Here is a 12,489-nt window from a genome sequence, read left to right as displayed (position 1 = left end):
TGGTAAGGTCTACTCTAAGGTGCTGGAAAGGAGGGTCCGATCGATAGTCGAACCTCAGATTCAAGAGGAACAATGCTGGTTCCGTCCTGGCCGTGGAACTACGGACCAACTCTTTACTCTTGCGACTGTTCTCGAGGGTTCCTGGGAGTATGACCAACCCGTCTACATGTGCTTTGTAGACTTGGAGAAGGTGTATGACCAGGTGCCCAGGGATCGGTTGTGGGAGGTGCTTCGGGAGTATGGGGTGAGTGGTTCTCTACTGAGGGCTGTTCAGTCTCTGTATTCCCGGGGCGGGAGTTGTGTTCGTATACTTGGATGCAAGTCCGACGTATTCCCAGTGAGGGCTGGTCTTCGTCAGGGTTGTGCTTTGTCCCCAATCCTGTTCTTGGTCTACATGGACAGGATTTCCAGGCGCAGCTCTGGTGAGGAGGGTTTGTGGTTTGGTGGCCTGATGATCCAGTCTCTGCTCTTTGCAGATGATTTGGTTCTGATGGCTTCATCATCGCGTGACCTACAGCTCACGCTGGATCGGTTTCCGTCTGAGTGTGAAGCGGCTGGGATGAGGATCAGCACCTCTAAGTCCGAGACCATGGTTCTCAACCATGGTCTCAATCAACAAACGGATGGATTGCTCTCTCCAGGTAGGGAGTGAGATCTTGCCTCAAGTGGAGAAGTTTAAGAATCTCGGGGTGCTGTTCTCATGTGATTAGGGATTTGGAGATTGGTCGGCGACCCGGTAACGGATAAGCGGACGACGATGGATGGATGGATGGATGGTCCAGGAGCGAATGTCAGAGAGACCTGAGAGTGGATGTTAAATGTATTGTAGATACTTGTGTGGAGGTGAGTGATCTGCCTGTTTTGTGCGGTGAATTGTTGAGGCATTTGTAAACAATGTCTTCATGTGCCTTTGTCAGAGAGTTCCACATTTTTACTCCCATTATTGCAGTGTACATTTGTCTCAATGTGCGGCATAAATGCCATGGCAAAGTGCAGAGAAGAGAGTTTCTGTTTAAGGTGAATTTTTGTGGTTTTGAATGTTAACTTCAAAGAAATAGCTGTATAGTGCAAGATCAAAGGTTCATCATTCAGGGGGAATCAGACATCTGCAGATTAACACATTTTAATAATCAACCTCTTCTATATTGGACACATTACCGTTTCAAAATAGACATTGGAGGCAAAAGACTAAAAAATGTGGCTGCTTGCCTTCCTTCTGTAAATTGGAGTTGATCCCTCTTGTAGTGGCACCAAAGTTCAGAATGTGACAAGAGGATGTAGATCAAACCATATTTATTGACATCAGTTGAACCAAGCTGCACCACAACCCTGCTCAGAACAACAGACGAGTGCACGAATGTTCAAAAACTGACCTGGTATCTAAGCACAGGCACGCACAGGCTATTGGAAAAAAATAAGAAAGAAACAGCAGGAACAACACAGACGACGATCCAACATCACGTGTGTGCCAATGAGGGTTACCGGTGTGACAAGGTTCTCTACTAGCTAACAGGTGTAATGGCACTGCACGTTACTCCAGTTAAATACTGAACACATACATGAGAAAGCACTTAGAGGATATTACAACATGTTTGAACGTTTGCATCCAGTTTGGAGTACCCTCATGTCATAAGACAACAGAATACAAACTCTTTTTTTTTTTTTGCTGAAGGAGTGTGGTTTCTTCAGATCACCTCCTCTCTATATCACCCTAGATTTGATATAGTGCATTGACATTATCAACAATAAATAACAAAGAAATCCACAATAGAAGTTACAGATAATGGTACCATCAGCAAAAATCCATATAGTAACCAATGTCTTGGTCACAAATCCAGCCAACTCTCTCTTCAGGGCTGATACCTAACATACTCTAGTTGTGCAAAAATAAACAATTTAATTTCAATGTACTTGTATAAATCTGAAACAAATCTCAGTAACAGACTATGAGAAACTATTGCTTCTGAAAAGCTCTTGACCACAGCATGGATTTAATTCAGGACCAAAGAAGAAGAGCTGATCACAAAAAAACCTCTAAACTAAAGAAAAGTTTTTCATTTTGAAAATGTATAAATATTTAAAAACTTGATATGCTTGAGTTAAAGAAGGTTTCAGTAGGTCATTCTCAATATGACTCATGTTGGCATTGTTCAGCGGGCAGCAAAAGTGTGATTGTCTAAGGCATATACGAAAGTCATTTGACAAAAAACATTGTAAAAAAAAAACTATGACTACTGTTTCTGCAGGGTTTTCCAGCAGATGTTTGGAGTCTCCTCAGTCTGTCCTGATAACTCTCTAGGTCAAATCCACAGTGCTGCCCAGGAGCTTTGGAAACACAGCAAAAGGGCATAAAGCAAAAACATTTCACTTCACATCAGAGAGCAGACGGATCATGAACAATCACACAAAACAGAGGGGAAGTCAAAGACTCACACACTTCAGATCCAAGACACATTGACGGAGACGCACAAGCACTGGATATGCATTGTTCTTTCAGCTGCTTAGTTTCAGGCATCACCATCACATCCCATCCCATCCATTTGTTCATCACCACTCAGGATTTCAGTCCCATTCGAGCCATCAGCTGTTCATAAACAGTCCAGGCCATCGCGGCCATCAGAGTGCGCCGCAGAGATCTGGGCACAGCCCCACGAAAAAAACCCTTCAGGCCATGTTCCTGGGAATACAGAGAAAGAATTAACATGGCAGAACCACAGCCTATTTGCAGCTTAGGTGAAACACAATTATGACTTCAGTTCTACATTGAAAACAGCGGGAAACATAGTGAGATTCTTTTAGACACATAACACGGTCAATAGAGGTTGATGGTCACAGCTCTAATTCTCTTTTCTTTCAACTCATCTTTACTTTCCTGATGATCTGGCCGTCGCTTCATCAGTACAGGCCTGTAACAAAAGTCCTCACCCTGTAGATGTAGCGAAAAGCGTCTGCAGTGCTGCAGTGCGACGGCCGGACTTGAATGTGAGTCTTCAATACGTCAGCAGGTTGAGTGGCCAGCGATGCCAGGACGCCTGCCACCACGCCACAGCTAAAATTCACCAGAGGGACGTAGACTGTGGAGGTCACCTCTGCAGGGAACAAAAAGACAATTGGTCAAAAATGACATCACAAAGTAAACAACTAAAAAACTGATTGAGGATGAGTGTCGAAGTGCTACACACAGCTCCATAGGAACCAGGGAGGATGAGTGGGATGTGTTCCCCCTCAATAATGGAGACGGGCACATTTGTCCCACCCAAAAAATGTGTTGTGGAGGTTCTCAACTCCCGTGGCTTTATTTTGAAAGCGCAACACAGCGCGTGGTCACTGGCTCGCTCCCTTACCGCTCTGAGACGGGAGATAGCACCAGACAGAAGGCTGTCTACAGACAAGAAAGTCCCCTTGTCAAGGTAAAACATCTTGGAGGGAACATTGCCACGGATATGGTCCGTTTCTAATGCCATGTGGTTAGATGACATTCATATTTAGAAAGCGTATCTGCTGAAAGCTTGGTGGTTCACCGGCCCATTATTCAACTCTTAACTGGGTCTGTGCTCCCAGGTGACGTCATCGCAGCCCAGTGTTTTGTTGTCTCATTTAAGTGGAATAAAGAGACATCACATCAACGCCATCGCTGTTTATTTGTCATGACCGAATTATTGCAATGGTTATTGGACTTGGTTTTTTGTTAGCAAAACTGCTGTATTCATTGAGTAGGCCTGTTTACCCAGCTGCTTTTTTTAGTTTAGTGAGTGGCATAACATCAAGGAGTATTATCATATAATACCACAACTTAACATTTTTGTGTTAAAAACGGTTATTATAAAACGCTTCTGTTGATCGATCCCTCCATTATTCCTCCAATGCTAAAATCGTTCCTATGCACAGCTCAGAGTTTTCCTGTAAAAGTAAATAAAATCAATATATATATATATCATATATGTGTGGATTGAGATGTAATGCCGACTATCATGCTTAGCCATTTTGTTTCTCTTATATCTACATTAGTATCTACATTTTTTGTCAATACAGAGAGTACAATTTTAACTCTTCATACGTTGCTCATCCACTCAAATGTGCTCCTTCAGAAGTGTAAAAGGGAAATCTGGGGGCGTCTACTCTCACGGTCCCTCAAAATATCCTATGCAAAATAACAGGCAGACCATGTTTTTATGTATCTTTGAAACACAAAGGTGCATGTTACTTTACCATCAGTCGATATTAGTTGGTATATCAGATTGTTTTTTAGCCTATTTAGTGGCGACTCAGCCGGTGCTCAGCATTTCATAGCAGGGCTGCCAAATAATTTCAAGCAAAATCAAAACAACGACTGAAATGAACATAAACCTATCAAGCATGCGGCTGTTTGACTTGCGTAATCAAAACACTGTGACATAGTGAGAGCAGGATTTGATGACCCCGCATGCTCTCACCTTGAGGCAGCGCCCTCTTGGCCTGGCTGTAGAACATGACGTAGATCCCAGAGAAGGGGGCGTCTCTGAGCAGGGTGGCCGTCAGCCCAGAGAACAGAGCTCTGACTCCCTCTGTCTTGTAAACACTGCTGAGCGCTCCGGCAACACTGGAGTAATTGTAGCAGCCACTCTGGGAGCACAGAACATTGAGTGTTTCTATGTCAACAGCAACAAAAACAAAAGACATGAACCATTTTACGGCCATTCACCTCAAAGCGAGTTTTGATGACAGTGAAGGGCAGCATGCAGACTCCAGCCACGGCCCGGGCCCCTGCACCGAGCAGGACGGCCTCACCAGCGTTGGGCGCTCGGTCCAGGAAGAAGTGTTGCTTTAGTGAGTAGAAAGTACTGAAGTAGATTCCCACACCAGGAATGCAGCGCACAAATGACTGTCAACAGAGACAAAGGCCGATCAACACTGGATGAATTTAGCTCAGCACACCATTTATGTTCTTCTGAAATCATTTCATCATCATGAAGAAGATTCAATGTTACGCAAATCCCTGAAATATCTATAAATATCTACATAAAAATGCTCAACAAACATTTATTTCTAAGTATAATGAGTTTTCCATATTGTTATTGTTCATTATTCTTTCAACAATTTAGTGCTCAGGCACAATATGCAAAGCATCTTCAAACTTCAGAAATATACTGAGAATATCAGATGGATAAAATGTAATTAAACCAAGGGCATTTTTGTCGAATAATAAAACCAACGAGGAATATGACTTCACATTTCTTCACATTACTTTATAACAGGAGGCTGCATGGTTGTACTTGCTAGACTACTACCACTTGTCAGTTTTGAAAAAGGGCTCCAGCATTGAGACTACTAATGAAAATGGCAACATGCCGCCAATATTATTAAGACACGTCACATCAGAGAGATGAAATTACAAGTGTTTTGTCAACTCTAAAGCGCTAATATGCGCTGTTATTCCCCGGTCAATTCTCCGCTGAGACTGGAGCCTTTCCCCACAGATGAGCTGGTCTGTGCAGGTGGCGCTGCAGGCAACACTAGAGCAGGTGTTCTTAACCTTTCTGATCTCGGGGCCCACCTTTCCCAGAACAAATGGGCCAGGAGCCCATTCAATAGAACTGATTCATTACTCTTGATTTCATTTGTGATCAACAATATTTCATCTACTGACACATAAACAAACTAAAACCTTGTGAAATGACATGAAAGCATGTGATCATCGCAAAGATATTTGTCATTGAAAAGTCCAACCAGCAGCAGAACCAGGTGCAAGTCATATTCATCAAATTTACTAAAGAAAAAAAAACTTGATGCAAACTGTTGAGAAATTTGTAAAAACTGAATACAATTGTGAATAAAATAAATATAATAAAACCATGTCTACATATCATGAAATAAAAATAATATATTTTATTTAAACTCCAAAGACGATATAAGTGTAAATGAAAATATTGCCACAAAATGCTTTATTTATTTTCAAAAGTGCTTCAACAGATGCTTTCATGAGCAGTTTATACTGTTGGGGGCGCTATCACTTTCTTTATCATTCTTTCTTTTCTAGAACGGCCCTATGGTTAAGAATCACTGGACTAGAGCACTTTAGCGTCAATAAACTTAAAAATAAAAAAATACATTTCGCCTGTAATTTCATTGGTGATGTGATAAGGATCGATCTTGGCAGGACCAAGCTTGTTTGCCCATATATTCCACGATTGGTAGACTGGCATGCAGGGCATCATGGGAACTGTTCAGGTTCAAGTCAACTGAGTTTACTGTTAAAAGTGATGGCACCTCACATGCTGTGAGCTGTAACACCCACCGGTTCAATTGTTAGCCGGTCTGACGCTGAAGGAGACAGGCGAATAATCCAGTCGCGCCAACTGGGACATATGCATGGAATCATCTTGGAAAATAACTAAGAATAGAGCCACGAACTTCTAAAAGCGACAGTACTCACCGGTGTAACCCCTTTCCAGAGACTGAAGAAGTTCTCTGTTTTAATGACATTGATGAAGACTGCGAACATGCCCACTTTTGGAGACCTGGCGGAGGAGGGAGGGGGGGGCGGATTACCATCTACATAAATGAAGCAACTCAGATACACAGCACCACATCATCAGCAAATAGACAGGAGTGACCCTCAGTCTGGGCAACTCGCTTCACAAACTGGTTAAGCTGAGTAAGGTACCTGAACACGAGGACGACCGTCGATTTACAGATAAAGCAAACAAATCATAGGGAATAATGTTGAGTTCACTGGTGACCCTCAAACACATCCTCTTTAAAGATCATCTTCGACCCGCTGAACGGCTCTTCAGAGTGATGCATCACCAGTGTTGAGCAAGAAGAGCAGCGTCCATCATCAAGCAATACATTTGGGATTTACTGTCTTAATGAAAATCTTAGCTGAAGGAGATTTTCCTAAATACCTCTGTGCAGGTCACCACTATATGATAAACAGACCTAAAGCCATGGGCCATCATTTCACACTGCAGCTGGTAATGATTCTCGCTATATGGGTCAGAGTAACTCAAAGACAATGCCATTGTGCCACTGCTTCTGCTGGTGCCTGTGTCTGTTATACTGCTGTGTTTGCTTGGATAGAATGCTTCCTGACATGCTGAATGTCAGTCAAAGAGAATAAACGCCACTGGCCGATTACTTGTGCGGCGTGTGTGTGTGTGTGTGTGTGTGTGTGTGTGTGCTAGTACCCAGGCTTGGCATTGTTCTGCAGGGTCTGCAATCGCGTCTTGACAAGATCCAAAGGCTGAAAGAGCAGCGTCGAGCAGGTGCCACTGAGAGAGCCACACATGAAGGCTTTGAGAGCCGGGTGAGCCTGAGGGTGACAGCAGAGCAGCGATGAATAAAAGCAACAGGGAGAATCAGAGGACCAGGAGAAGAGTCAGTGTATAAAAGGGTTGATGTCGAAGGAATAGATCATTTCAGAAATAATTGAAGAACAACGCATCCCAAAAATACCTTCATGGGCCATGTAGCTCAGGAATACATTTCATGCTATTCTTCACTTTTATTTCCAGCTTCAAATGAGTCTCAAACTTGATTTCATTTCCAAAAGAAGAGGATTCGTCTCCTCTCTCTCACACACACAGATCCAAGACGACGAAAGCAGTAAAGACAACACGTGCACGCACCGCCCACCCACACTAATATACATACAGACACAGACAGGCTGTTGGATGGGGTCAGACGGTGGACATGACCTCTAACACCCACAGATCAACATTTCTGAAATATCATTCGACGGACAAGAAAAAACTGGATTAATATCAAGTCATTAAAAGGAATTGCATCTCTAGCTTTGAACCATTCAATGACAACAAATGCAGCGATGGCACTCATCTTATATCAGTAACTCTATTGGAACACAGCACCATTTAAATACAGTAAGTGGCTCTTGCATTAACGTGCGCAGAAAGCGCACACTGAATCCAGCACACGCGCCTACCTTCACAAAGCTGCTCGGAGCACGACTTGACGATTCCTGTCGCTGCTGCATTTCTCCCCCTTTTCAAAATTCGGTCCCTTTAATGCCACCGTTGTAAAAGGAATTTTAGAAAATAGACCTCCATTGCTCTTAACATCCTTTTTGCCTGCTCTCTGTCGACAACCCACAGTCGTTCTCTCAGGCTCCTGGTCGTCCCTCCCCCTTCAGCTTCGCAGCCAAAGCAGAAGCTTAATCCTGGCTACGTTTTTCAACGGCCCTCTATCTTTATCTTTCAGAGACAGATTCTCACATCTGCATTTAAGTGGCACCCCCTCTGCAGTTCTCCCTGCTAAATTGCATCTCTGTCAAATGGCATGACTCATGAAGCGACTGTGTGCATGTGTATGTGCAATCGCACATGCTGCGTCACTCAAGATATTTGATCAAGTGGTCCATTTCTAGTCTGTGTTTAAAACACAAATGCACTGACAAATCTCAAGGTTTGCTGAAGCTTTCACAAGTGAGGTAAAGAACACATTTATACAGTAGACCACTGTGTGTCTAGCAGAATATTAAGAAGAATATTATAAAGGCATTGGCATAGGGAATACTCCACCAAGCCTACCATTTCCACCCACAGTCTTTCACCATATATTGTAGCCCAACATATTTTGTCTATATAATAAATGTTAATTATATTCGGAGTGAAATGTGCTAAATCGGACAGTAGGTGGCAGCAGCATCATGGAAAGTCCATAAGAGACACAGGAGACAAACTACCTGGGTAGAACCGGAAAAGCAGCAATAAAGATGCTGTGCTCAGGAAATGAATGAGGAAAGCTTCAAAAGGTGAGAAGTCCGATTTTGCTACCATAGTCACAGGTCCGATGATGTTTAACAGTAATTCAGTTGTATGCTGTGTTTCTTTAAGTCAAAATGTTTGGTTTCTGACTCTTTTAAACAGAACTGGTCACGTGACCAGCTGGACAGCTTTAATTAATTAATCATTATTATTATTATAACATTATTAATCTACTTACAAACAAAAAAAAAACATAACGCCTTATATTCGGTCTGAGTTGGTCAATACCCATCCATTAAAACAAAAGTATGGTTCAGAACTGTGTGGCTGAGTTTTCAAAATCAATCCAGTACTTAAAAATCTTTCCCCAAATATGCTTAAATAGACTTATTTTATGTCAAAAATTATCACAACTATCAAAATGTTAACACTTGATCTATAAAGAAAAAAAAACATTTTTGTTTTTCTGTTCACAAAAATAGCCTAAAATGAAGTGAAGAACCCATAGATTCATTACATATTCATTTTAGATTTCACGTTTATAATACTCAGCGATCAACTATTCCAACCAATTGTTAACTCCACCAAGTAAGTTGTGTTTTCGACAGAGTCTGTTCCTTTGAGTTCAAAGTAATTTGAATAGTTTTGGACAGATCTAGAAGACATTTTCAGGAAATATGTGAAATGGGACAAGGAATAAATTATTCAATTTTGGGGGTGATCCAGACCACCATCTGGATCCAGGAATTTTTTAAAGGCTTCTTTAACTTTGGGAGACAGGACATTTATTGACATTAGTGCATTTAGACACTTTATCATTGGGAGATTGTGTTTGGGTGAACAGAAGCTGCTTGGTATTCTAGTTAACTTATAGATCTGTGATATTACATGAATATGGAAATATGTTTATGGAATATTGAAATGTGGCTTTTTCCATTTGTTGCCTCCAGATGACATTAAAAACCACTTGTCAAAAATAATAACAGATATATAAAGAGATGTACAAATTACCACCATATTCGATTTTTGTCTAGTATTCACAGAATATACTTTTTTATACAAGCAACATGCAGAAGCAACCAAGCAAAGCATAGTAAATATGTAGCGTAATACAGAACATATAGAAATGTAGGGGCGAAAGAGAAGAATACATTTACTCTAAAGATTTGTCAATGTCTATTTGTTTAATTTCTGAATCTAAATACTTGAAATATTTGAGGTTGAATTTTATTTTTTGTAAGAAAAGGGTGATGTCTTTGCAGGTGATTAATGTTAAAATTGTTTGGATATCGCAAGCAAATACTGGGATTGTTTCCTTCTTGAACTGTTAAGAACAGGGCATCTGCTTTGCCGTCTCGCTCAGTTATGTTAGAACGCATTTCTTAAATCCACTGTCATTTACTGCTGAGACAAGTAGTACATTATTACAGTTATCCATGAGCGTGACACACTGGTTTATTCGAAGAACAGGCACGTTGTATACATAGCAATACAGGGGCACTTACCGATGCTAGCTCCATCCTTTTGGAGGATGTAGAAGTGTCACCCACATCTGCTGCTGCCGTTTTTAAGCTCGCTCGTATTTGCCGTTGACGCTAAAATAGATAGAACACAAGACAGGATCATATGACTGTGATATTTAGCAAAATATGTGTGGTGGAGCGGCAGCAACAAGCTAGCTTAGCTAGCCACCAGCACCGGTGCTCTGGCGGTCTGAAGGACAGTTTGTTTCAGTCTCCTACGATAAGCACAGGCTTCCTTTTCCTCCAATATACCTCTGAATTAAATAAGAATACTCGACTTACCTTGGTATCTTTTGGTCAGACAAGACTGACGATCGAGTTTCCACCTCTCCAAGTTTAGTTTCGCTTCACATGATGTGTCGCTTCAGACGAGTTGACACACAATGCTAAGAAACCAAAGTCTACTGTCAGCATTTCTGTCAAACCGTGGAGTCTCAGAAGCAAAAGTAAACAAAACAGGACACCCCGCGTCGTAGGACAAACTGAGTTCATGTTTCTTATTGAACAAAGCTGCTGGCTTCCAAGGCTTGAATCAGTCGACTGCACGAGACCAACCACCGTTCCATTTCAAAGACGCTTGTATGTCATGAAAAGTAGAAGCAGTATGGCAGAGCGCTACAGGCACATGACGCATTGCCCTCGAATGACCACAATTCCCACAGTTCCGAGCGGCGAGCAAACGCAATGGCGACGCTGCTGTCACTTCATCTCGCATTTGAATATTCGACCTGGCGTCATGTCAGTCGATGAAGTGAAGCCGATCCAGCACATTCCAAACACTTCTGACACGTGAATTAAGTTAAAATAAATACAATTTTCACATTGTCCAACTCCAAATTTTGTTACCAAATTTTTTTATGTTGAGATTTCTTTAACTTTGTCTTACAAAAGTAAAAATCAGACGGTTGAATTGAAGTGTTGAAATGAAACATTTTCATTCTTACTGAGGGAAAACATTCCAGTTATTCAGAATTGTAGATTTATTCTGTCAGACAAGAACAGTCGAATCCTGAGCATGTTGTCTCGATACTGAGGAAGTGTTTTTGCACAGAGACCAACCTTGTCTGGTGCTGACAACCACCACTCTGACTTACTGAGTATGGTGGTGTTAGTCCTCCTATCACCCAAGCACTTTTTGACATGCCTTTCTTATGTCTGTTTGCTTTTGGGGTTTATTGGAAGCCCAATAAGGTAAATTCTCAATATCACCATGAGACACCCTGATGTTCCCTCAATGTATGGTCCCCACTAACACGCAATGTTCAGTGCACATTATGCTCCAACGGTCACCACTGTGTAATAAAGTCTTTATTATATCCCTGAACGCAACAGTGTGTTCTACTACTGCCCTTTTTCTTTTGGAACATGTACAAACCTTTGTGTGAAATGCTGCCAGACAGTTGCGATCCCTATGCAAACACTAGAAGTTGTCATCAGTTCCAGATGACCTTAGCATACAGAAGACCACTGCCACTTCCATGCGGGAATCCAGTGCATTGCCATCTTCAGTGTCCGCTTCTTAAGTCAGCTCCACCCATCCTGAAGTTGTATTTAAGGACGATGCTTGGACGGGGGGTGGTCACACACTCTTACAGTTATTTGTGCCATTGCTGGCAGACCTCATCAGAACTGGTTTGTTATCATACCAACGGCAAACTTTCCACCTTCATTGGCAGCTTCGGCTGCGTTACCTTCCCCACCCTCTTTCATGTTTTTGTCAGTCTGCACCGCTGCAGCAACCCGGTTCCTCATAACTATACCAGTCATGTGCAGCTCCTTCTTCATCACTCGTCCCATTCCTCAGGTGGTTGTGAAGAGCCTGTCACAACAACCCTGTCCCCAGGCAAAGACCCTCTAGTTCTTTGACATGATGGAGCAGTACACCCTGCACCTTGGTGGAACACCCAGAATTCCAGCACGATGCCTCCTGCTGTAGCACAACCTTCTGTATGCCCACTGGCTTTTGGGCAGTGAAGGCATCATCTGCTCATCAATCCATACACGAGTGTGAGCCCAGCAGCCTGGCAGAGTAGGGAGCGAGAATTAGCTTTGACATTTGCTTCTAATTCTTACCTTGTTGAGAACAGTATAACTGTCATGTTCACGAGTCTGATTCAAAGTTCTTCATTGAACATTTTCCACAACAAAACGCGATCTCAACCTGAATCTTGTTTATGTAATAGCCAATAAATAAATGAGTCAGATTTTTTCATTTGTTGAATTTCCCCACGTGTTACACATGCAGGACTTATAATCCAATGATC

At 42.1% G+C, this 12,489-nt stretch overlaps 1 protein-coding gene across 3 annotated transcripts; it reads right to left on the bottom strand.

Moving 5' to 3' along the window:
• Nucleotides 1-1,276: 1,276 nt before the first annotated feature.
• Nucleotides 1,277-10,835, bottom strand: LOC128753946 (mitochondrial glycine transporter B-like). Of its 3 annotated transcripts, none has more exons than XR_008413889.1 (8): nt 7,922-8,180; nt 7,167-7,291; nt 6,413-6,497; nt 4,682-4,861; nt 4,434-4,602; nt 2,926-3,089; nt 2,434-2,677; nt 1,277-2,325 (listed from the first exon to the last, which is right to left on the bottom strand). XR_008413889.1 is itself a non-coding variant. In XM_053856188.1 (8 exons), exons 2-8 carry the CDS (start codon nt 10,220-10,222, stop codon nt 2,555-2,557), a joined length of 861 nt encoding a protein of 286 aa, XP_053712163.1. In that variant the 5' UTR covers nt 10,223-10,297; nt 10,508-10,835; the 3' UTR covers nt 1,277-2,554. The 3 variants fall into 3 exon arrangements, 2 of the variants coding, with proteins under 2 accessions (XP_053712163.1, XP_053712162.1); XM_053856188.1 differs by lacking the exon at nt 7,922-8,180 and adding exons at nt 10,208-10,297; nt 10,508-10,835 and having other exon boundaries at nt 1,277-2,677; XM_053856187.1 differs by having other exon boundaries at nt 1,277-2,677; nt 7,922-8,179.
• Between the last annotated feature and the right edge of the window lie 1,654 nt (nt 10,836-12,489).

The sequence above is a fragment of the Synchiropus splendidus genome, chromosome 2 (genome assembly GCF_027744825.2).
Source record: "Synchiropus splendidus isolate RoL2022-P1 chromosome 2, RoL_Sspl_1.0, whole genome shotgun sequence".
Classification (NCBI taxonomy): Eukaryota; Metazoa; Chordata; class Actinopteri; order Syngnathiformes; family Callionymidae; genus Synchiropus; species Synchiropus splendidus.
This window is presented reverse-complemented; position numbering and strand designations above follow the sequence as displayed.

Coding starts and splice junctions, on each gene's coding strand:
- LOC128753946 (XM_053856187.1), bottom strand. CDS start 7,972: ATGCAGCAGCGACAGGAATCGTCAAGTCGTGCTCCGAGCAGCTTTGTG. Junction 6,498..7,166: donor CAGAACAATGCCAAGCCTGG/GTACTAGCACAC, acceptor CTCCTCCGCCAG/GTCTCCAAAAGTGGGCATGT. Junction 4,603..4,681: donor TCATCAAAACTCGCTTTGAG/GTGAATGGCCGT, acceptor CTGTGCTCCCAG/AGTGGCTGCTACAATTACTC.